Raw genomic sequence first — 26,058 nt, forward strand, 5'->3', positions numbered from 1 at the left:
GCTCTGGTTCATGTACGGGGGGTGCTCAGCGATGTGGACTTCAGCGACTACGTGAATGTCGACAGCTGTGCGGTGGTCTGCGGTGCCGTGACCGATGATGAAATCATCGCCCAAGTCGTCGGCGAAGACGAAAAACCAGCCGTGGATGATGACGACACGAATGATGAAGATAATGTTTGTGAAACACCGGTACGACCTTCGTTGGCACCGGTGATGGACGGACTGAATCACGCCCGGCTTTTCTTCAGTTTCGAAGAAGGCGAAGACGATGCTTCCCCGCTCTTTCGAGCTCTGGAAGATAAAGCAGCAGCAATTGCTTTCAGAGGCAAAAAGCACAAAACCATTACGGACTTTTTTGGCGAATAAATGTACCCAGAGGTGCTCTACCTTTTTTTTGTCATCAGATGTGGCCTTTTCTTAATCACTTTCGTTAGTTCGAATTTTGGTTAATTTGAACTCGTTAAGTGTCCCCGTGAAATTCGAATTAACGAGCTTTTACTGTATCTGGAAGCAGTTTCCATACGAAGGGTCGAAAAATCGTAAATGCACTGAAATGTGGTCGTTATAACCAATATATCGTTATAGCTGGGATCGTTATAAGTGGTTTCGACTGTAATAATAATAAGGGAAATGAAAATGCAAGAAAAAACAAACTGCCACCAGTGAGAGTAGAACGCACGACCACCATACGGCGTGCGTGATGCTTTACCAATGTCCCCCCTCTCCCGTCGACTTTCTTGAATAGTTGTGTATGTGCAGTAAACCTAATCCTGGAAGTGCTAGCCAGTGCCACTCATGGCCATGTCGGCGGATGTGGGACATCCTTTTCAACCTTAGGCATCACTTTTTTACATGAAGTTACAAGCAGGCAATTTGGCCAAGTTGTCTTTTCTTCTACTTTCGTTATTATGACAGATAAAAGAACACTCGTGATTTCACCTATGCTTCCCTCGGCTTCATTGTCTGCACTGTACAAAGCTACAGATTTCACACCAATGCAAAACAGGAGTTCTGCAAATGCCTTTCTCTAGCCCTAAACCATCTCGGTAAAACAGCACAAATCTCAAACAACTGAAGTCAAGCTGCACACTTAGTACTGCATGCTTAGTACACCACATGGTTCCCATTGTGGGAACAAAATTAAAAAAAAATAAAACGAAAGAACATACTCCCTGGAAAAATGTACAATCTGAAGTCACTAAAACATTCAGCAGACACAACTGTAGTTGGCATCTACGTAATGCCTGCGATCTGGTGGGGTTCAAGCAGTCCAAAAAGTGCGGCGCAACTTTCTTGCGGCTTCAGCAAGCAAACGTTCACGCTCCTTGAATTCAGCCTGGGTCAGCAGCGTTTTGGCATGCATTTCGGCTGGAAGTTTTGATGTACCCACTCAGCGAGAATTGTTGCGGGCCTGAGCGACATAACACGTGTGTTGTCATTTTAAAATGGCGATGGGAAACAAAATCGAGCTGGTGGGCAGCGCTGGAATATGATGCCGCCAGAGTGAAACATGGCACCCACTTCGTGCTGCCTGCAGCAGGGAACAGTGGTGCGTTTGGGTTATCTCCTATAAACTTGTGCACTACGCTTCTTACGCCACACGTGCTGTAAAACAGACAGGTGAAGATGCTTATCGCAATGGGTTGGCAGCGACAGCTGTGAATGGGGACGTGTGACAGGTCGCAAGGAGATTTCCTGGTACTGGAATAGGAAACCGAGTGTGCGGCTGCATTTTCACGTGACACAGGCAGGCGAATACTGCAGGGAAGCTGCCATTGTGGGCACCTACTGCTCTCAATTGCACGGGCCTTGCACCTTTCCTTGTTTAAGGGGGGATGCGGGGATCTGATCGCGAAAATCGCAAGAAAAGTCTATTTTTGGACACCACACGTTTTGGTAACTGCAACACCTAATCTACGCTGTATCGAAATGGTTTGGCTGAAAACACACTAAAAGTGCCCGAAAAAATTAATTTGTCAGTGCGCAGGGCAAGAAAACAGCTTTAGATCGCGCCAAATCACCGCAGTTCACGGAGCCATATCTTGTATTTCCCGCTACCGAGCGCCACCATCTTGGTATCGTTCGAAAGCTCGAAGTTTCGCCGCTTCGCTTCTCAATTCATCGGTCGTCACCTTCTTGCAACAAACGCACAAACACAAAAGAAGCGCGGGTCTGCTGGAGGTAGTCACACGGGCCCTCCGATGAAAGCGGGCCTCAGATTGGCTGCCGTGCTGAAAGGCGTCTCCCCATTGTTCACTGCTGCGGCAGCAGGCAAGATGGCAACCGCAACTGTCTGCTTCGCAAACCACGCCGGCGTCTTCACTTGACACGCAGAATTCGGATTTCTGAGAGCGCCCAGGTCAGTTATGGATCATCGCTTGTTGGAGAAGAAAATTTGGACGAAGCACGCCTTCGGAACACGGAAGCACAAGCCTCCTACGGCGAGAAAAATACGGTGATTAGCGGGAGAAGCGGAGGAGCACCCGACTGAATGCACTACGCTATCCTGCACTGTGGATTACGTGCTGCGCTATCTTCCACCGTGTGACTTAAGCAGCGAAACCGACAATCGCCCTGTGCCATCGGTACCGATAACGCAGTCGACGGAAGACGCACCAACGGAAGCTTCCGTGCCTCGGCGTATATCTGCGCGAATCAGCCGACATCGTATCAACGCGGGTCGAAGGTCACCATCACCGGCAAAGACAGTGTACTTAGTTTCTCATGCATTGTTCGACACGGAAACGCCGCCTCCGAGCGAGCCCCAACCGTCGACGAGCTACAGTGTGATAACCGAAGATTCACCGGACAAATAGTCGCCCGAACGGCGCACTATTCAGACGCGCCTCAAGCTGCGTTTCGTGTCAGCAGTGACGGCAGAAGCACGAGCATGCAGCGTGCGCGACTCCCTCCGCGCGGTGTCCGCAACTGAACGAAAGTTCAATTTGATGGACTAGCCAGGCCATGAAATTTTCGAAGTCCACCAAACGAAGAGGTAAAGGTGCAAGAAGATGCTTGACAGCACTGATGCCAAAAATTACCGCCCTGATGTGTTCTAATAAACCTGCACTGCTTGCAAAACTTTGCAGCTCGTTTTCTCAATTGTGTTTATCTTTTGTCAGTCACCTCGCTCGTGGTGACATAGCACAACAATGGCTAAGCCGATTTTGATCCAGTTTGTTTTGCTGTGATCCATAAACTGTGCTGCACATCAAGACAGTCTTGAAATTTTCATTTATTTTTCCATTATTTATTTATTTCAGAATAACTACATAGCTCTATGCAGTGAAACACAAGTAACAAGCATGTCATGTTAAGTAAAAAATTATGAGGGCACTAAAAAAAAATTTAACACTGTCTTGATATAGATTAGACATTTGGGCAAACATACAAAGTATTCCCAGTTCCGTACCATGTTTTGTTACAGTGCCAGGCCTTCCACGAGCAAGGAACTTGTAAACTTTTGTAAATTCTTATAAAACAAAAACTAATGAAGATGTCTTAATGAAATTTTAGATTTCCCTCTCTATTGCAATGTACAGCGTGTGTGCCAAATTGCAGCCCTTTCTGCCAAGAAACAAAAAAGTTAATTTTCATCCCCTCCTCCCCCCTTAAATGGGATCTATTGGACAGAAAATGTATCTTATGATTGCCGTTTGGCGATATAATGGACGTTGTACCGAAAGTTAGTGTTTTCCGAAAACCTTTATAACCTTGACACTTTCTTTAAAGAACTACACAGTAACCAAAAACAGAGACAATGCCACGAACAAAAAACGGAGGACAATGCAGCAGCTGCTGCTTCTTACCAAGCTCCTGAGACCAGCCAATACGAGTGGCACAGTTTTCAGGCATGTCTTCAATAGTAGCTTCATAATACCAGGTGCCCTCTTCCACACCTGCAAGGCACAAACAACAAGGCCAGTGTTGGTATCAGATGATATTTTAACTACAGTTCCCTGACAAAAGTGTAGAAGTGCTCCAACACTCATACGCTGCTCTTGTGAGAGAACTTTACTCACCTAGCCTAACATTTGTACTCCTATGAAGAGAGCCAACTGCTATAATATTAAGACATCAACAAATTTTACTTCCTTCCTGATCACACATTTCCATCTATTCCCCTCATTTTTTATATCTTTATTGCACAAGCAAGTATGCATTGCACAACTAAACGGGGTGATCATTTTTAAGTTTTCCGAAATTTTTAAAAATCGCATATGGCAGATAGCATAATTCTTCTCCTTGAGCTAGATTATTCGAACAGGTGGACATTACTAGCATGGGAAATCAAAACACACATTCAACTAATTAACAAAAAGTCACAAAAAGCGTATTAATTATTTACTTTACAGCACATATTGCAATTTACGAACTAGAGCTGGTGCAATTGAAAGACGTATCCACTTGAAATGAATCTCCAGGATTACACCAGTTTCGATACATTATTTCCCAAAAAGTGTGGGACGAAGTCAGTGTTGTACGGAACGGCGTTCCTGGAACTAGTTCCTTTTGGGAGGAATGGAGGAACGCCACTGTTCCATTAAGGGTCGGTGGAACTGTAACGGTAATGCGTTATGTTTATGAAGGAACGGCTGAGGGAACAGCGTCGCTTCTGTAAACGTTCCAGGGCAGTGAATAGTCGCACGCACGTACACAGCACATCACGCAGGGCGGATGGGCAACCACGTGAGGCGCAAGGAACACTACTGCTTTAAAGCCCCTATATATAAAAAGTAGCGCCATTCTTAGATCTTGCCGCCACCGCACTCACCCCGGCGTTTCCTCCTTGCCGTCTCCTGTCGCCCCAGCCTCCTCCGCTCCCCCATTGGCCAATCCGTGTCACGTGAAAGCACGCGTTGCGCTTTTGTATATTTTTTTCTTTCCAGCGCGCTCAGACGGCCATTCTTGGGCCTGTGCGACGAAAGTGCTGTACGCACAAACGGATCAAACGTGTCAGGGACAAGAACTTCGTTGTGATGGCATGCTGCTGCAACTTAAGTTGCCGCAACCGACAAGGCGAGGGCAAAAGGCTTTTTTTTTTTTTCATCCGGCGTGCGCAAACGCTTGCTGCACACTATGATATTTGCGCCGTCTCGCATCGTCGCGTTGCTACTTCCAAAACGGCATTATTAAGACCAGTTACTGACAGACGAAGCAAAATCGCCCCTCAAAAACTTCTCCGCAGGGCACGATAGAAGTTTTCCTCGGATTTCCTCTGGTAGCGCGTTAGCTGTCGTCTGCCACGGCAGGCCCGACACAGGCGGCGCCACTGTCGATATCGCGCCTCGATCACGCTGGTCGCGCCGAGCGCGATAGTGGAACGGAGGAGGAGGGAAGTGGATGGCGCTACTTTTTATATATAGGGGCTTTATATTGCTTGCCTGTCACGTGACTGTGGGGCATTTTTTCGTGAGTTCTCCGCTGTATTTTTTTATTACTAGGCTTCAAGATTGTCACATGACGCTCCCTCCTGTAGTTTCTTTCCTCCATGCTGGCCTGCCGCAAAGGAACCATGACGTCAGGATCGCAGCGCCACTCGAGGGACTTCGCGGTGGATGGAAAGCTTCCAGTCCTCACGGGCACCAAACCCTTCCAGCCAAGGCACAGGATGAGCTGTCGCGATACTTGCTGGTACCAGTTGACTATGCGGTGTCGTAGATGAACTTCGAGGGATTGAACCAACTTTTCTTCAAGTATAGCACGGCAGTGCCCTCAAGCATTTCGGTGGAACGGCTCTTCAACATTAAAAAAAATCACCAGCCCTTCCCCTGTCGAGAAAATGGGGGGTAAGCGAAGCTTGAGGCAAGACCACGCTGTCGCAGGCGTTCTGCTTCGTTTGCCCTAAACTCAGGGTCAGCGGCTCCTCGCTGACGTTTGGGCTCAACATTGCGCTTCCGCAACTCGGGGTCCGCGGCTCTTCACTGACGTTTCGCCTGGGCTTCGGAGGCCCTCTCGCTGAAATCGGCGCGTGGACGACGAGCCCTTTCCCGAGCGAGTTCGCGGTGCCGTCGCTAAAACGCAGCCTGCTCCTCAGCAGAACGCACCACGCGCGGCCCTCCCATCCGGACGCCGGAACTGATCTGAGACGAGGGAAGCCCGGCAGATCGCGCGCCATGCCAACACCACCTAGACAGCGCAAGGCCTGCGCTCTCCGATCTATGACGTCATGCTACCTGGCCCGAAATTTCCATTGTCAAGGCTGGCGTGACAAAAGCAGTGACGTCAAAATCACTGTTGCTTACACGGGAACATCCCCATTAGATTCTGTGGCAGTCAGGCCAGGTAGCATGGCGTCACGGATCGGAGTGCGTAGGCCTTGTTCTATCTAGGTGGTGTTGGCCAAGCCCCTTTCCTTTCCCTCCTCGTGACACACCAAATGACCCTGATTGGTTGAGCGCATCATGTGATCTGGCATCCACGCAGCTTTCCCCACACCAGCTCTACTTGGGAGCAGAGCTGAAATGTGCGGCCTCGGTATGAGCCCCACGTGATTTCTTTCTTCCTTTCTTTCTTGTCCCTGGCTCTTACGCGGGTATGCACCACACGTGATTTTATTATCGTTAATTGTGACGTAACTGACAAGCCTGTGATGTTATTGATGTCATAACCTATCAGTCACGTTAGTCATACATTCGTACCTTTCCATGCCAATTTTGGTATATACTGTAGGGGCGCGCCATAAGCGCGCTCCCGATTGCAGCGCCAACACAGCGTTGCGCAAGACGCACGATATAAACACAGATTGCATCTCTGCGTTTGTTGTGTGCTGACGTGCAACCCGCCGCTCGTATACAGGCGGCGTTCTATAGGCGTCGTATATCGCGACCACTATATATACCAAGGGAGTGAGATGCGAGTTTTCGACCCGTTTTCGATAGGGTTTTAGCGTGACACCACCACCGCCACCAACACTTGTGAGGCAATACAAGCTTCAATTGAAAAACAGGTTCATCTGTCAGACACCAAGATCGAGATGCAACTCTTGCTGAGTTCAAACAAGGGACTTAACTAAGTTGCGAATATGTATTCTCGACATTTCTTTTTCCCACTCATACTGCAATATTGAATTAGCATTCATTAAACGCCTATGTATTGTTTCTCTCGATGTGGTTTCTTGAGCAAGAAATTTATATATATGGGTGCATGTGAGTAACTTTCTATTTGCACATCTGAAGCACACGCAGTATCCTGACTGCGCATTTGAAGACAGAAGTGGAAAGTGCCATATGTGTTGCACTTGTAATAGATGAGCACCGAAGTTTCAGTTAGACATATCTGCAGTATGTCCAGTGCTCCTTGAAAAAAATTCTTATAGGAGCGCTTTGGATTCTTTTAATTTCCAGATAATCTGCTGCCGGCGATGTTCAAATTCGTATAAGTAGATCAATGTGAGTTTTAAATTGCTATTTTAATTAAAGTATCATAAAATGTACCGTTAATGTAACAACATGTTCCAATTTTCGAAGTGTAACTGGAACGCATTCCTTTCGCATTAAAGGAACTTGTAACGGGAACTCGTTTCAATATTGGGAATGAACGAGGAACGACCTTTCATTACTGTTTTAGAGAAATGTGTACAACACTGGACGAAGTACATCGGCGTTCCAGTTACTTTTGTGCTTCAAAGCATAAAAGACCTTTTTGTTAAAAAATAAGTGGAACAACAGCACATTTTTACGTCGAGTTGGATGGTGCATATTTCCAAAGTACTGTCATTCTGGAAATCCATTCCAAGTGAATACGCCTTGCAAGCTCACCAGCTACAATTCGTAAAATGCAATATGTATCGTAAATCAATTAAGAAGTTTATTGGTGAATTTTCATTATATAATTGAATATATGTTTTGATTTCTCGTGCGAGTAATGTCCACCTCTCTGAATAATCCGGCTCAAGGACTAGAATTATCTGCAACAGGCGATTTTCGTTAATTCTGGAAAACTTAAAAATTATTCCCCCGTACACTAATACTTCATTATACTATATACTACACAGTCAAACCTTGATACAGCACGAATGTAATGAATTATTGGATATAATGAAGACATTTTTGTGTCCCATGCGACTTGGTTATAATGAGGTTGAACTGCATAGTGTTTCTCCTTAGTGTCACTTTAAAAACAGGTTTCGGACACATTTCTTGGACTGAACTTGCAAACCTGCTGAGTGATGGACGGTAAGCACCAATGTTACATGCCTTAACATTTCGCCACTTGCTAATGACGCAGGCCGCCACTAACCATGGCACATGACAAAAATAGCAGATTGTGTAATATACGAGGGCGAATCAGAAAGTCTTTGCCCCTTGTCTTTTTTTAGCCACATTACGGCTGTAAATGCGAAATCAACATATCCATTCCCAGAGGTTGACTTTTCTTGGTCCGGCCTGGCTTTATCTCCTGGTAGCTCTGCGGCACAGCATTGCTGTCAGTTGTTGAAGATAGCGGTTGTGCTTCACACGTCCATGGCCTACGAGCAACGAAGTGCGATTCGTTTTCTATGTAGCAAAAGTCGAACGCCCGTCGAAATCCACAGGGAAATGCAGCCCACGTATGGGGAAAGGTGTCTTCACTTTGAGGTGTGAGGTGGTGGTGTTGTGAGTTTGCAAAAGGCCATGAAGACTTGCATGACAATGAGAGTTCGGGGAGGCCGTGCAGGTCGCTGATTGACGACAACATTCTGCCACAGGGGCATCTCAAGTTAAGTGCCGCGATGGGACAAAAGTCTGAACCGGTGTGGGGACTACGTGGCAAAACAGTGTAAGGTACGTAGAATAGTATGTATATTTGTAATTAGCTGTATGTACCTTATTTTGGCTAATAAAACTATGGCCAAGGACTTTCTGATTCGCCTTCATACTACACTATAACAAGTAATACTTACGTCATGGTATAGCCAGTGCGAAAAAAGCAGACAAGGACAACAAAAACGGACAAAAACAAATGCCTTCACGTCTGCTCTTGTCCATGTCTGCTTTCTTTGTGGCAGCTATAGACCGTTTTTTCATGGGTGCCGCCATTTCGTAGGCAGTGGCGCCATCTATGGGCAGTTGGCATGCTGGCTTGGGCGAACGCCCGGCTTGTACGCTATGGTATGCACTCGGCGGCAGTTTGTGGTGAATTTTTTTGCACTCACGCGGTCTATTTAGTATGAAATGGCGTCTTCTACGTGGGGAATGGTCCTGTGAGACGTAGTGAATTAATTTAAGTATGAAGTAATTAGGCGGCTGAAGTTTCTGGTGGCGTTAGGGCGGGGACGGAGCACCCAGCGCGAGGTGTGCGCGTATGTTTGAGCTTACAATCAGCCTCGGATATAGGTTAGGTATTTCTAAAAATTCGTTTCACGAATGTTACCTTACTGCAGCATTCTCAGCACTTTAATTCTAAGCTCTGGTTTAGCTGCAACGAGTATTTGCGAGACATTTGATGATCCTAACAGCGTGAGTGCCGTTCTGCTGGAGAATAAGTCGTGCTGTTTACTTTGACAAGTGTTCAACTTGTTATCTGTAGATACATTGGGCGACTACCTTGTTTGCTGGGCAAGGTTTCCGCCCACAAATAAAATAGTTTGGTTAATAATAATCGCATACCGTACAGTGTGAATCACACTTTTCGAGTGGTCGAACGACCAGCTGCAGACTGCGCGAGCGTCCGAGGCAGTACTAAATGCTGTGTTATAGATCTGTTGGTTCTATATAGCGTATGGTCCAAGCATGCGGCACGACCATGGGAAGTCTTATTGCGTCGTTATTCCGTGTTCTGTTCTATTTTGCCGCAAAAGGAAAACATATGAACTTATTTTTTTTTCAGTCTCATAAATTCAGTGATCTAAACGATGCATTCACCCATCTTACGGAATTTGTGTCCTTGCAAATAGCTGCTGGATTCTCTTTATCCGATCCCCTTTGTATATTATGCCTTAGAGGACAAAAAGGTAATGCCGATCTAAGCACGAAGCAATTGCATGTATCATGTGGTTTGCCAACCGCAGTGCTCCTTGTGGTGAGCAAAGCCTTCGGCCTCTTGCAGGAGGCTAACGTAGACATAGTGATTTGAAGTCTACTAGACTTAAAATGCGTGAGAATGATGCCGGTGGCTGATGCAAATGTTTTACAACAACTCTTCGTCGAGTGAAAACCGATACATCCAACATAGTTAACAATACATACACACACCACATCCAAGAGAAATTTCCAGATACTGCAGCGACTGCTGCACCTAAAGGCTACACAGTGGTTGTTCGACGACCTCGTAAGAACTGACATCCCGTAAATTGCACTCAGAACTTGCTAAAACACCTCCAAATCGTTCCGCAGCGCGCAACCGGCAACACATTCAAGGCGCGCCGCGCCGGCTCGCACAAGCCAGAGAGGAGGAAAGGCTTATCGCGCGCCCTTTCCTCCTCGCCCAATGAAAAGGTCTATATCTAGGCATTTAAGCACTAAGGCGCCCAACTTTGCAAGGCACCTGTGTGTATTGTTGAGAGAAGAGAGCATGAAAATTTCAAGCAGTACTTCAGGGCTTTTATATCAGGCAATAAACAAGCCCTACACTGAAGGATCACTTGACCACCCCTCCGCTGCGCTTTTGTTGGCACGCAGACTGTCAGAGGAAAATGACATGCTGCATTAACATGTACTTCATCATGTAAACTTGCACCTAAAATGTTTTTTAATAGGGGCTGCTGTAGCTTGTTTTAGTGGCAAACTAAAGACCTCGCTCAGCGTTAAATAACCTTCGTGACAGTTGCAGGGCAGGGCGCCATATCAGGGCAGATGACCACCTCACGTCATGACACCCCTGTGCCTTGATTATAATGGAGAAATGACATCTGTACAATTTGTACAGAGTCATGACGTCGCAGTGACGTCAAGTTCAACAGGTAACGTTATGCGGGTTTCCTCAGATGTGTTGACTTCGAAATGTAATTACAATAACCCTTACCCGCTGTGGTTGCTCAGTGGCTATGGTGTTGGGCTGCTGAGCACGAGGTCGCGGGATCGAATCCCGGCCACGGCTGCCGCATTTCGATGAAGGTAAAATGTGAAAACACCCATGTACTTAGATTTAGGTGCACATTAAAGAACCCCAGGTTGTCCAAATTTCCGGAGTCCCCCACTACGGCGTGCCTCATAATCATATTGTGGTTTTGGCATGTAAAACCCCAGAATTTAATTTTAACAATAACCCTTGCCTGTTTGTGTTAACACTTGCAGGATGAAGTCTTCAGCATGCAGTAGCCAACGCATTTTTCAGACACCAAAAATTTGGACTTGTTGGATATTCCGGACTTCATAAATGTACCGTTAGGTTTCCCATAGAGCTAATGCATTTTTGCGACCGATTTTCGGACGAATCTAGGTGCCAATGTTCGATTTTCCGGACTAAATCGCTTGCTCCGAGCCACGCTACCCGATTTTGGGGGCCACCATGTTGAATTTTCCGCTGGCTTGGCTTCCAGTGGCCCTCTCTATAGCCTTCAAGATTTAATTTAGTAGACGCACGCTATCCTCCCGTCTCGGAGGCCATGCCCGCTCTCCTTGGCCGACAAAACGTTCCAAAAAGCGGCACTCACTTTTTTTTTCGGTCAGCTCAGCACTATCGTCATAATCACTTAGGCGGTTTTTTCCGTTTTTTTTTTCTTTTAAGTTTCGGTTGCGACGTACGCTGTGTGCGGGTGAAAGCTTGCGAGGGTAAGCCGGCAACCGCAACTTAATCTCGCTCACGCGAGAGAGGAAGGTGGCCGGAGGCGCGCGGACTTCGTTCGCTCGCGAGGCACGGGGAGAAGGCGACGGAGACGGTGGGTAGCTGCGTTCAGCTCGTGCGGCTGCTGCCAACAGAGCTGCCGCGCAGGCACCGTATCTTGAAAGCGATCTGCTATGTGGCTGAAGTGTGCGCCCGCAGGGGGCTTATCTTCAAAGCGATCTGGGATGGGTATGTAAGAAACCGAGAGGTCGCCGCGGAGCGCCCGACCAAGAGGACCAGCTCAGCAGACTTTTAGAACGGACTAGCGCGTGCCGTGCTTGCGCCGCTGGCACGCGCCGCCCAACTTTATTTTTCTCGTCAGTCGCAGCCGGCCCCAAGGCGCCGGCCGAGAGTGCTGACCTTAGCGTTCCCGCTTAGCAGCGTCGGTGGGCGCTACAGGGCCCCTCGCCTAGACGGAACGGCGAAATGTACTCGTCGACGAGGCAGAGATGGGGCTGTCTTGGTGTCAAGCATATCGACGGGTGCGCCAGCGACATCCGCGGGGAGCTCCTTGGGAGGCGTTTCGACGTAGGCTGGTTTAAGGCGGTCCAGCGATAACGACTTCTTCGCGGCCGTTCAATAGGATGGTGGCAGACTTCTGCGTCTTGTGGAGGACACGGTACGGTCCGTCGTAGGAGGGTGTAAGAGGCGCCTTGATAGCATCTCGTCGGAGGAAGACATGGGACGAGGACGCAAGATCCGGGTGCACAAAGATGCTGTGGTCCGATGATAGAGGCGGTACGGGGCGCAGGTGCTGAATGCAGTCCTGTAGGCGTTGGAGGTACTGTAGCGGCTGGGGCGAGGGGGCCGACGAAACGAACAAGTCTCCAGGAAGCCGCAGGGGTGCACCGTAGACGAGTTCGGCCATGGAACAGCCAAGGTCGCGACGAAGGACGGCACGTAGGCCGAGAAGCACCATAGGAAGGTGGTCGACCCAGTGCTCTTGATCCAGGCGCGCAGTGAGTGCAGCCTTGAGCTGGCGATGGAGCTGCTCAACCATGCCGTTGGCACAGGGATGATATGCAGTGGCACGGCAGTGCTTAGTGCCAAGCAGGCGGTTGAGTGAAGTGAAGAGTGTGCAGTCAAATTGCCGGCCGCAATCAGTTGTCACAATGCTGGGGCAGCCGAAGCGGGAAACCCATGCTGAAACAAAAGCTTTGGCGACCGTTTCCGCAGTGATGTCCGGAATGGGTACGGCTTCGGGCCAACGAGTGAAGCGGTCGATCATTGTGACAATGTAGCGACAGTCGTGAGAGTGAGGAAGTGGTCCAACCAAATCAAGATGGACGTGGTCAAAACGGCAGCCAGGGGGCAAGAACGACTGTGTGCGAGTCTTCATGTGGCGGGTCACTTTGGCGGTCTGGCATGCGAGGCACAAGCGGGCCCACTGGCGAACATCGGTGTTGATGCTTGGCCAGACATACCGCTGTGTAACGAGGCGCTGCGTGGCTCGGATGCTGGGATGGCAGATGTCATGAAGTGATTGGAACACCGCACGACGGAAGGCAGCCGGAATGAAGGGGCGAGGTGTAGCAGCTGACATGTCGCACCAGAGGGAGCCAGGCACAAACGGGTGAGGAACGAGTTGTAGACGGAGGGAACGGGGATGGTCACGCAGCGCTTGCAGCTTGGGGTCTTCCATCTGCGCACGAGCTAGACCTTCCCAATCCACAGTCGATGTAGAAGTGCCGAGGGAGGTGATGCGTGAAAGTGCGTCAGCTGCCTCGTTGTCGGTGCCTTTGATGTGCCGGATATCCGTGGTGAACTCCGATATATAGGCCAGTTGACGAACTTCACGTGCGACGTATTTGGAAGAGTTTGTACGGAAGACATACACCAGAGGCTTATGATCCGTTAGAATATAAAATGGCTGGCCCTCCAAGAAGTGCCGAAAGTGCTGGATGGTGGAGTAGATGGCGAGCAGCTCGAGGCCGAAAACGCTGTAGCGAGTCTCGGCAGGTTGGAGCTTCCGAGAGAAGAAACCCAGTGGGCGCCACTCGGAGTTGATTTTCTGCTGGAGAACAGCGCCGATGGCCACACTGGAAGCATCCACCATGATGCGGGTTGGCACGTTAGCTCTCGGATGTACGAGAAGTACCGCATCAGCGACGGCTTGTTTAGCAGCCCTGAAAGCAGCGTCCGCTTCGGGAGACAAGGAAATCGCAGATGAGGAGCCCTTGGTCGTGCGAAGGTCAGTCAGTGGGTGTAGAAGCTCAGCGCAGTGCGGAATGAAACGTCGGGAGAAATTCACCAGGCCGAGGAACTCACGTGGCTGGCGTAGGGTAGTGGGTGCTAGGAAGTCTTTCACGGCCTGGACGTGAGAGGGCAACGGACGAATTCCCAGCTCCGAAATGTGGTGGCCCAGAAACTCGAGCTCGGAAGATCCAAATACGCATTTCTGGGGGTTGACAACCAGGCCAAATTGTTGAAGGTGTTGAAAGAGTTCCCGGAGGTGACGCTCATGATCTTGTGGATTGGGACTTGCGACAAGGATGTCGTCGATGTAAGCAAATACAGCCGGGAGGCCGCGTGTTACCTCGGCAATGAATAGTTGGAACGTTTGAGCTGCGTTGCGTAACCCAAAGGGCATGCGCACATACTCAAACAGGCCGAAGGGTGTAGTAATGGCTCTCTTCGCGATATCGGCCGGCTCAACGGGGATTTGGTGATAGGCCTTGACAAGGTCCACCTTACTAAAGATTTTGCATCCATCCAAATGGCCTGTAAAATCTTGGATGTGTGGAAGGGGGTAGCTATCATGGACCGTGTGAGCGTTGAGCGCCCGGTAGTCACCGCACGGACGCCAGTCACCCGGTTCTTTCTTGGGCACCAGATGAAGCGGGGAGGCCCAACTGCTGGACGAAGGGTGAATAATACCTAGCTGGAGCATGTGCTCGAATTCCCGTTTAGCAATGTCCAGACGCTCACCAAGAGGCGGCGCGGACGGGCTGCAACGGGTGGACCCCGCGTGACAATGTGGTGGGTGATGCTGTGCTTGGGAGGCTGATTTAAATTGCAGGGCCTTGTTACCTCAGGGAAGTCTTCGAGGATTCGAGCGTACGGGCATGATGGGATCAGCGTGCAGATGCCAGTGGGAGCGACAGCCGACAGAACGCCAAGGATGGAGAGGCGCACCTTGCTGTCAATCAGGCGATGGTGGCGCATGCTGACGTCGAGGTCACCAATGTAAGAAACCGAGGGGTCGCCGCGAAGCGCCCGACCAAGAGGACCAGCTCAGCAGACGTTTAGAACGGACTAGCGCATGCCGTGCTTGCGCCGCTGGCACGCGCCACCCAACTTTATTTTTCTCGTCAGTCGCAGCCGGCCTCAAGGCGCCGGCCGAGAGCGCTGACCTTAGCGTTCCCGCTTAGCAGCGTCGGTGGGCGCTACAGGTACAAAGAGCGTGTGTCGAGTGCCAGTAGCTTCGCATGCGCTGTTTTTTTGTTTTTTTTCGACGTTTGCATTGAAGCGAGAGAATAGACAGCACGAAGGTCAATTTGCCCGCTGCTTCTGGCGCGCTTTCGCACTTCAGCGTTTTAACTAGTTTCTGTAGTCATCGAGTGAAATGTGTTCATGTAACCTGTGTGCACTGACACCGTGCTTATTTAGTTCGTAAGCACATATTTATAACTTTATACGGCCGATAAAACTAACATCCTTACTTTGTATAGCTGTCTATTAATTTGCTATCACAATTGATGCTCTGCCCTTTGGGCGAAACTGCGACATTTTTCTTAAGGTGCTCAAGCCTCAATTTTTTCCTCTTGGGGGGGGGGGGGGGGGTGAGTAATTTTTTCGGACTGTTCGGATTTTCGGACTGTTTGATTTTTCAGACTATTTTTCAGTCCCCGCGAAGTCCGGAAAATCGGTCGGCTACAGTATATGGGGAGTGCAGGCATCACCTTTATAAGTTGGAAATTCGTGCAACGCCTTCAAAAGACAACTACAGTCTAGGTTAGGGGAAAGCGACCACATGTGTGCATCTCGGTATTGAGTCCTTGTGTTTATAGGCCAAGCCAACTAAATCTGATTAGCTTAGTTTTTGAGAAATTAAAAAATAGAGAATACTCAGAAGTTGTGAAATCAGTTGTTTTTGGGCAGGCTAGGGTTTATGTGAATTTCGTTCTTTCTCTCGGGCAAAAAGAAAAAAAGAAAGCCTGTAAAAGCCATGACATAATATCACGATTTCATTGGTCCCCAATTTGTCATCGACATACTGTAACAGTTATCTCTTACGCGCCTTCACAGACAAGGATTTCAGCAGCCCCCCGAAGGCAAAGCTAGTTTCGGTTTCAAGGAACATGCGAGCTCCTAGTGGTTGCCGGACATCGTAAGTTTTTTTTTTTATTTCCCTTTTTGTGAATTTTAAATCAGGCGAAGCGTGGGAAGTGGTCGTCTTTGTGCGTACATCGAGCTTGCCTCCGCTCACCCTTGCCACTCGCTCTGCGATATAAGTCGCATCGTGCTTGGTCGCCTGCTTCAGTTGTCGTCCCAAGTATGAAGATGGGAAAGACAGAGAGGCTTGATCAGGCATACAACGAATGGAAGACGCAGGAAACCAGGTCAACCAAGCATTAGACGAAGATGGCTAAATCGGGGCATCACATCTGTGGCACTGCTGTGTGGTGTACAAACACCCGAAATTCCAGTTCTGCCAAGTTTTTCAGGTTTCCTAATGACAGCAGGTAAGCAAAAGTATTTCACTTTATTTTCTGAGCAGCTTTTCATTTTGCAAGAGTAAACCAGTTCTGTACAATCCTGAGAAAACTGACATAGGAGCCGTCATGACGAAAGCCCATCTGCTGTCGGTCAAATACTTGTAATCAAGGGCTTGAGTGCACGTTTGTTGGGCTATACATTTTGTTCACTCTTTACTATACAGTGCAGTCCACTTATAACGATACCACATATAACAATATGTCGGTTATAACGATGTGTCGACTTAAGAGTATCAAATTATGCATTAGGGCTATGTGAAAAAAAAAACATATACATAGAACCCCGCTGATACGTTTTTCACGGGACCGTAATGTAAGAGCAGGGAAACGCAAGAGCCAGGAAACAGGAAAAATTGAGAAATGGGAGTAGTGTTGAACTGCACACAATTCTTATTTGTGAAAAAAAAGTCGTAGTTTCACCCAACAGCCGAAGTATCGATTGCGATAGCAAATTAGTAGACAGCTATACAAAGTAAGAATAGTAGTTTTATCGTTTGTATAAACTTGTAAACATTCGCTTGTTAACTATATTAACAAGCATGGAGTCAGCGCCCACAGGCAAACATGAACGCATCACACTCGATGAGCGTGGACACGCGCTGTCAAACGCTGGCGTGAGGAATTTAAGCGCCGCTGCAGAAGCGAACGAAGTGACCTTTGTGCTGTTGTCTATCGCTTCAACGCAAACTGAGCACCGAGAACACACAGCACGCACAAAGCTACAAGCCGCCGACGCAACTACACTGCGTAAACTCTGCCCCCAATGCAGATCGCTTTCGACACTGCCCGCGCGACCGCGCGCCGCCACGCAATACACAGTTGATGCACAACGCTGCCCGCTATCCCCCCCCCCCTCGCTCCCTCGCCGGTGCCTCGAGTGCAACAGAAGAAGGCGTGCTTCCTCCCTGCTTTTCTTTTTATTGTGCGCGATCGTGTGAAAGTGTGCGCAGTCGTCGGCTCCCTCGCACGCTTTCACTCACACATACAACATACGGCGCGCGGCGATGGCGTTATCGCCCTTGGACTTTATATGGAACATCTATGAGCCAAAACCAATTTTAGGGCCGCAACGCGTCATAGACACCATCTTTAGATAGCAAATACAGATCTCAAGGGCCATACTTTTGCTGGCGGAAACCAAAAATACGTCATAAGTGTCGCCCCCGGCACTTTGGGCGACCAATGCCATCGTCAAGCAACCAAGCCAAGTGACATGAAAAGTCAAAATGGCCGCTCAGGCCGGCGCAGGGTGGCAGTTCGCAATGTATGATGCGGGAACGGTCCCACAGTTGCGACGTAACAGCGGGGTTACCAATGCATTGGGTTCTATGGGAGCTGTGCCGGAACTGGCCGAAAACGACGTAACATACGGGAAAACGCAGCACCCGGGAACGTAACAGCGAGGTTCTACTGTATAACGATTTGTTATTCACAGCATATCGGATATAACGCTCGACATTTTGTTTCTGGGCGGCGTTTTTCATGCAGAATAATCATGAAATTTGCGTTCCTGAGTTGCTCTTAACCGATACGGGGCGAAAAGTTTGCCTATGCGAGTTCGAATCTGCTGCCATTACCACGAGGTGCGGCACGTCCTGCCCGTGTGCCGATTGCAAAAGCCACGGAGAGCATTGCATGTTGGCGCAGCATGCACAAGATGGCGCCAGCTGCCATACTGTCATGAAATACATACTGTCAATGAAATACATGTGTTGTACTCCACCTTCTTTCTGTAAGCCACAAAATGTGTGCGCCGTCATAACATACGTGATAGTCAAGTTCTGTGTGACCAAACTCATGCTGGTTAATAATTTTCACATTGGTTTCTACTTCACAACACATTAACAAAATTAACAATTGACGGTGCCATGAAGTTATTTTCTTCATGCTACCCCCACTATATCTGTGGACTAGTTGAAGCGTAGCCCTAAGCATAACCACAAGTTAGGAATTTCAAAGCGAATACCTTCACGAAATGTCTAAATGTAATATATCAACCACAAATATTGGTAATTAACAAATGTTCGCTATATAAATATTCTTTATCGCAATTGCTTGGCACTGGCTTGTGTGAGCCATGTCCCAGTGGTTTAAAAAATGAATAGCAACTTGCAAGGTAAACATGGCAGAAAGAAAGCACTTCCTAAACACAGCACACTTCAGCGGGTTCTGCTCCGCAATTTGGCCGATGTCACTGCGCGGCTAGCGGACCTGCAAGAGAGCACGAACACAGCCCGCTTGCATGCGAAGTAGGAAAGGAGGGATTCCGCGACAACCCTCCTCCTCCCGGCTGCGCGCTCTCTCCCTCTACCTTCTAACTTCATCAGTGACATCATGAAGGCATTGTTTTGTTTGTGAATTCTTTCCAGTAAGATATCTGGCAACTGCCTTTGATGGAGGCGGCGCTGCCGCCGCGTATCAGCATGGAACCAAGTGTCCTAAGTGAGGTATAAGGCGTTTCCGGCCCCTGCTTTCAGTACAACTTATCACGGCAAAGGCAAAAAATCCCACACACTGCACAGATTGCACCAGTAGCTACCAACGTTTGCTTCAAGGCCAAAATGAACACATAGCATTATCATGATAACAATGTAAAATGTAACAGACTATGGCATTTGAGTGTCCGTCTGTGAGAACTAAAATTGTGGCATGTGGGCATAGGCTGCATCAATTTTTTTCACTTCCAGGAGCTATTTTCTTTTGTTGAAAAAAAAAAAGAAAGGGGCACTGAATGCCTAGCTTAACTGACTTGTCAGAAACATTTCATTTTAGCGCTCCTGAATGTGCTTTACAATAAAGCCTTCTAGTTGGGGCGTTAGTACTGAAATCAATCATCAAAATGTTGCCAAATTCTCACTGATTAAGTAATTTGGCACCAAGGAAAGAAAATATTTATAACTAGGAAATACAACCGCTACTGTGGTTGGTTCCACTCACATTGAGTCCTCCAATTATATACCTTTCTAGAATTTTAGAAGCTGACAGGGACAAGCCGTACAAGCTCTGAGTGGCTGTGGCAAACCACATGCTGTTTGTAGAAAAGATGTCAATACCAGGATGAGGCACAGTAGATAACGCAACTACTGTAGTCTCATTTCCTTATTCCTTGCGTTCTATCCCCCTTCAGCAGGTTCACTCATAAGGTACCTTGGCGTTATCTTCACCAGCAAACTTACATGGTCAGAACATATCTAAAATCTGGCTGCTGAAACTAACAAATCTGTTGGATTCATTAGAAGGTCCCTGTCATTGTCACCTCCTTTACTCCAAAAACTGGCGTGCAATACATTTATCCGCACAAAACTGGAATTCACATCAGCAATATGAAACCCTCATCAAGCCTACCTTGTTGACCTATTTGAAGCTGTCTGGAACTGTACAGCCCGTTTTATTGTTTCTAAATATGACTATCGGCTAAGTGTCAGTAACATTATGTCATCCCTCAACATTCATCCTTTGGGGTATCGTCACAAAATCTCTTATCTATATTTGTTTGAAAAGCTTACGCTACAACTTCTGACATTTACACGACACAATCGCACTTCATGTCGTCTGTTCAATTCCCTCAGTCTGCAGTGTCTTCATGGTTCAACAAACGCTTTCAACAAATCTTTTCTGCCAATAGCTATTCAGTAATCAAATAGTTTACCTGACCACATAGTAATGGAACGTAACCAATCCAAGTTTTGGCAATTACTAACAAACAACTTCGGTCTTGCTGCTTAACATATTTTACATTATTTACTTTGTACCTTTTCCTTGCATTGTAGTAGTTGTAATCTTTGTGGCTGTATGTACCTGCATTGTACAAGTTGTATCCAGTTAAACTGTATGTGTTTTTTTTCTTAACATCACATGACTGTTTTTGGCTTTATCTCACGTATGCTACTCCCTATGTAATACCCCAACCTTTAAGGGTTATTAAATGATGATGATGATGTGCAGCCTCGCCTGCATAAACTCTTGTTCTGATAACAAACAACAAGGAACTGACCATGAGTTGCCCTGACCATGCAGTAGCCCTTCTCCCCAGTCACACTGAGACGGTCATCTGACAGCTTCAACTGGGGCGCTGGAGAAAAAAAAAAGTAAAGTGCACTCTAAAAATCAACAAATCACTAAAACTGGGTCACATGCAACAAAGTAAGAATGTGTTATCATTTCATAGCAGAACTAAGAGCAAAGGATTCAATTTACTATATTTACAGGCAAAACACTAAAGTTACGCATCACCTTTAACTTCAACCACTATACTCATGAACACAAGAAAGACCCCAGACTCCTTCCTACATCTTTCTGTGTCCAGCGTTCATAAATGAATGCTGGAAACAGTCACCTCTGAAGGTGACTGTTTACCAAATGACCCCCGTTCACACCTTCGTTGCAACTACCAGCTATCACCACCAGTCCCCTGAAATCTTAGAATTCCTGCTACTGCCCTGGTATTGTTAACATCAATCACTATAACAATCAAAGCTAATGAAGACTAACTTGATGTAATTTTCAAGACATGAAAACTCACATGATGCATGAAGATACTAGCTTCTGGAATCCCTTGATGTGTTAAAATGTGAAGTCTGCCTTTTACACAGTCCTCAGATATAATCTTAATTAAGAAAAAGAAAGCTACTGCATTCTTTTAACTACCGTCCAAAGTGCTCTGCCAGCATACTTAACATAAATGAGTTGAACACGGAGCAAAAGCTACATCAAGGACTTTCCAGCTGCCATCGTGGGGTTGCTGCAAGTTGTTGTCATGGGCCATTGCCTCAGCTCCTCTAGTAAGGATCATCATGTTATGCTAACAATAAAATGAAATTTGTGCAAAAGATTTAAGGAGGAAGCCACTTCACCTTGCATCGAACCTGGGACACTCAAGCTAATCACGCCACCAAGGCATAGGCTAATACCCAGGCCACACGGGCAAAGTAAAGTGCACTTTGAGCGAGTGTACTTCAGCGCGCTGAGTGTCACTTTGGCGGTGCGCTGCTACACGAGGAAGAAAAGTGTTCTTTCAAATTGATGGCCATGGCAACCGGGAGTCAGACGGGAAAGCATATATTTACTAATATAAAGATGTGTGCACGAAAACAGTTTATTATTGTTAAAAACAACATTTACAATTCACCTTTATAAGCGCTGGCAACGACGGCAACTTCACCAGCAACAGTCAAAACGACTCGATCCGCCAAACAACTGCGCAGTCATTATCCGGCGGGGTCGTGAACAGCCCGAGAGCGAGAGTAGTTTGTTTTTTGCTGTTCTTGTTGTTGCGATGTGGCACGTTTTATTATCTTGTAACGCAGCAATTTAAAACAATGTTATTAAAAATTACTCCTGACTCTTCTTTCAATATCACTTTATGTATGTTCTAAGCATTGCTAACGAGGCTACACACTTCGCCGCCGCGAAGTGAGTTCGCCGAACACACTCGCCGGCGAGTGCACTCTGCAGTGAGTGTCACTAAGCGTTCCCGTGTGGCAGCCTGCGAATGACACTTGCCGCGAAGTGCACTCGCTCAAAGTGCACTTTACTTTGCCCGTGTGGCACGGGTATAAGTAGGGACTTTACTGACTAGCAATGCCTTATGAGGCAGCCAATGCAGTGCATGCTACTGCTCAAGAGAATGTCAGGAACCAGCACCGAGGTGAAAGGAGTTGAAAAAACAAACACGGAATACATAAACGGCAAGGAACCAAAACCCACGGCTCTCCAAAAGAGCGAATGCTTCGAAGCAGCAAACTAATACTGATAGCACTTTCATACTGCTGTAAACATTGGTCACCTGGTTAACCCCTTGAGAGTCGCCATGGTACATGTATGGCGGTGGAAGCAAGTCCCCAATTGTTTTCTTCTTCCTCTTCTTTCTGGGGTTTTACGTGCCAAAACCAGTTATGATTATGAAGCACGCTGTAGTGGAGGGCTCCGGATTAATTTTGACCACCTGGGGTTCTTTAACGTGCACTACAATGCAAGCGGACGGGCGTTTTTGCATTTCAACTACGTCGAAATGCGGCTGCCGTGGCCGTCCCCAATTGTCACACACAAACATGTACAATGGCAACCGAATGTTAAAAACAAGTCGCCTTTTTGAAAAAATTCGCCTAGTGCTGTTGGTGCCAGTTCAGTCCATGCTGATAGAGTTGAAGCCAGATATATTGAATCTGAAGGGGAGCACAAAAAAAGTTATATATATATATATATATTGTCACAGTGCGTAAGGTGGAAAGAAGAGGACATGGTTGGTGCCCTGGGAGACGACAAAGAATATTCTGGGTTTTCGCTTCTCTGCGCAGCCATTAAAACCCATCTGTAAACCCAGTACGTTTCTTCCTTCCCGTAACATTATATATATATATATATATATATATATATATATATTGTGATGTGGAAGTACGGCACCGTGTCTAGGCTGCTTGGGCGAAGAGCGAGGTAGAGGAAGAGGAAGTTGGCAGATAATAGAACAGCTGGCCCAGGAACGGGTGCTGTCTCTGTGTCTCTCATTCCGATACAATGGCGCAGTCGACCAACGATCCTCTGCTGGACGACCTGCAGTCGGACACTGTGTTGCTGAGCGAATGCACACTACCGCGTGCCGCTGCTTCTACAACTCTGGCTTCTGCAACCGAGTTCATTACCACTCCTATCCAAGCCAGCACACTGTCTGCAACCGTCAACACAGCTCAGGTCAGCGACTCAACTGCTATGCATATGAAAACTACCTCGGCGCCAAGAACGTCGTACATTCTCCATTGGGCTTTGCTTCCCGTACCGCGCCGCAAGCGACCTCAGCATCGACGCCAGAGTTCATAACTCCTGCCTCGAATGTGGTTTCCAGCGACCCCGCCGTATTCACACAGGCAATCGCTGCTATGACCAGGTACTTCGAAGACGCCAACATCTCCGTCGTCGCAGCGTTGGCACGTACCGCGCTGCCTCCGCCATCTCTCACAGAAATTCCGCAATTTCGTGGGTTTCCCGATAACCCGACTCTCTGGCTGCAAAACATCAATTCCCTGGCCAGTCAGCACTCTTGGCCTGACGACGTCAAAATGTCGATTGCTGAGAGTCGACTTCGCGATTCCACCAAAGCATGGCATCGATACGATGGCTGGAATCACCAAACTTGGGCCGAATGGAGAGCAGCTTTAGTGCTTGCCTTCAGCCCGCTCTCATCCACATACGATGACCAGTTCATGCGCATACGATGACCAGTTCATGCGCATGCGGTCGCGCCAACAAGCTCCCACTGAAGACGTCACCAATTACGTCTACGATAAGCTCCGACTCCTCAACGACTGTGGCCTCACATGGCCGTCTCCAGCTGCGCGCCAGTACGTGATTGACGGACTGTGCGACTCTACTCATGCTGCCATCCTGTCTTCCCAGTCTCCTGAGATCACATTCCTGGTTTTCGCTCACAAGGCAGCGGAACTGCAGCAGTGTACTCGACGCCGTCTCACTCTCGGCGTGCCGCAGGCCGGACAGTCAGCCCCCCTCTCAGTGCGCTGGGGCTGCTTTTCTTGCGAACGTCTTGGACACCACGCCAAGGAATTCTGCCAATCGCCGCAGTCCCTAATTCAGTACCAGGCCTACCTAACTCCACTGTTACCAGTACATGTCGAAGGAATAGGTGACTTGTCCGCACTCATTGATACCGGCGCCGAGCGGACAGCACTACACCAGCGTCATGCTCCCGACACCATTTCCCCGTGGACGCAGCCTCCAATCCACGGACTAGGAGGTAGTGTGATGCCAGTGGGCATGCTCGACGTTTATGTCCGGACAACAGCAGGGACGAAGTTTCTCCCGGCCATTCCCGTCTTCAAGGACCTGCCTACCGACCTGATTCTCAGATCAGATTTTCTACTGTCCGATGACATTCAACTCACCATCAATCGCGGCCATGTACAGCTCCGGCCTGCGTTAACTGAGACTACTGCGATGTCCCAGCCAACACCGAGAGGTGAGCCTCTTCTTTCGCTTACATCAAATTCGATACTGGCTCGCCATGAAGCAGTGTTCGCTGACACTACCGCCGATCTCCCGGGCACAAAGATGTTCCTGCATCAATACAGACAGGGAACCATTCTCCGATATGCATACCATTGAGAAGATACGCTGAGAGGGAGCACTCCATGATCGCAGATCAAGTACACGAAATGCTCGCCGCAGGCATAATTAGCCCTTCATGAAGTCAGTGGGCAGCGCCCGTCGTGCTCGTGTGGAAGAAAAACGGGTCCTTGCATTTCTGCGTGGATTACCGGCAGCTAAACAAGTGTACGACGCCCGACTCGTACCCCTTACTCCGCATTGACGACGCTATTGACACAGTCCACCACTGCAGGTTCTTTTCGTCGCTCGACTTACGTGCAGGGTATTGGCAGGTCAACGTCGCTGAAGAAGATAAGTGCAAGACAGCCTTTCGCACTCCATCGGGCTTGTATGAATTCAATCACATGCCGTTTAGGCTGCGAACGGCCCCTAGTACATTTCAGCATGCAATGAATTCAGTTCTAGGGTCTCTGAAGAATTGAGCCTGCGTGGTCTACTTAGATGACATCCTGGTTGTTGGAACCACCGAGAATGAACACCTTCGCAATTTAGATGAAGTGCTGTACAGACTTTACGAGGCGGGGTTTCGCTTAAACCGCAAGAAGTGCCAGTTTGGTCTAAGATAGCGTACTTTGGACGTAATATTTCCCCTGACGGTATTCAGCCACTCCCGGAGCGCATAGCGGCAGTGTCGGAATATCCCACACCAACCTGCTTGAAACAGGTTCAGTCATTTATGGGTATGGCCTCGTATTTGCGGAGGTTTATTCCACACTTCGCTTCGATCGCAGCTCCCTTGAGTGATCTCCTTAAAAAGGACGCACAGTTTAAGTGGGGGGCCGCGCAAGAAAACGCTTTCCGGACGATAAAGCAAAAGCTCACTGCCTGTCCAGTATTAAGCCACTTAAATGATGACGGACCACTGAAGTGCACACCGATGCTAGCCAAGTTGGTCTAGGGGCAGTGCTCGTGCAACGCGATCCTGATGGCGTCGAACACATCGTCGCTTATGCCAGCCGAAAACTCGCCGACACCGAGCACCACTATCACTCCAATGAGCTGGAATGCCTGGCAGTGGTGTGGAGCGTGGATGACAAATTCCAACACTATCTGTTCGGGTGCAGATTTACCGTGGTAACTGATAATTCTGCGTTAACGTGGATGTTTTCTAAGCAACAGCTAAAGCACAAATTGGCCCGGTGGATTATCAAGCTTCAAAAATATGATTCCAACGTGCATCATCGTGCCGGGGTCTTGAATAACATCGCCGATGCCTTATCACGCAATCCCCTCGAACGTTTGGAACGAAACAGGCAAAATCACATCTTTTTTGCCCAAGTAGACTTGCCCAAAGCACAACAAGAGGACAAAGACTTCGCGACAATTATTACTTCCATAACTGACACAAAAACAAACACGATGTTTGCAATATGCAATGGTGTATTGTACCGTCGTTGGTGGCAAAAGGACCACTCGGAAGAACGTTACCTCCTGGCCGTTCCGAAATTTTTTCGCACAGAGATACTGCGAGCCATTCATG

General features: G+C 48.1%; 1 protein-coding gene across 2 annotated transcripts in view; it reads right to left on the reverse strand.

Annotated features, from left to right (window-relative positions):
* The window catches only part of LOC119437628 (set1/Ash2 histone methyltransferase complex subunit ASH2-like), a 162,531-nt gene that overhangs the window by 68,481 nt on the left and 67,992 nt on the right, over positions 1-26,058 (reverse strand). For both annotated transcript variants that reach the window (XM_049660748.1, XM_037704621.2), the window contains 2 exons: positions 20,458-20,535; positions 3,810-3,899 (listed from right to left, as the gene is read on the reverse strand). In XM_049660748.1, the coding sequence (XP_049516705.1) occupies positions 3,810-3,899; positions 20,458-20,535 (168 nt within the window). The remainder of the gene's footprint in view (positions 1-3,809; positions 3,900-20,457; positions 20,536-26,058) is intronic.

This window comes from Dermacentor silvarum, chromosome 1 (assembly GCF_013339745.2).
Source record: "Dermacentor silvarum isolate Dsil-2018 chromosome 1, BIME_Dsil_1.4, whole genome shotgun sequence".
NCBI lineage: Eukaryota > Metazoa > Arthropoda > Arachnida > Ixodida > Ixodidae > Dermacentor > Dermacentor silvarum.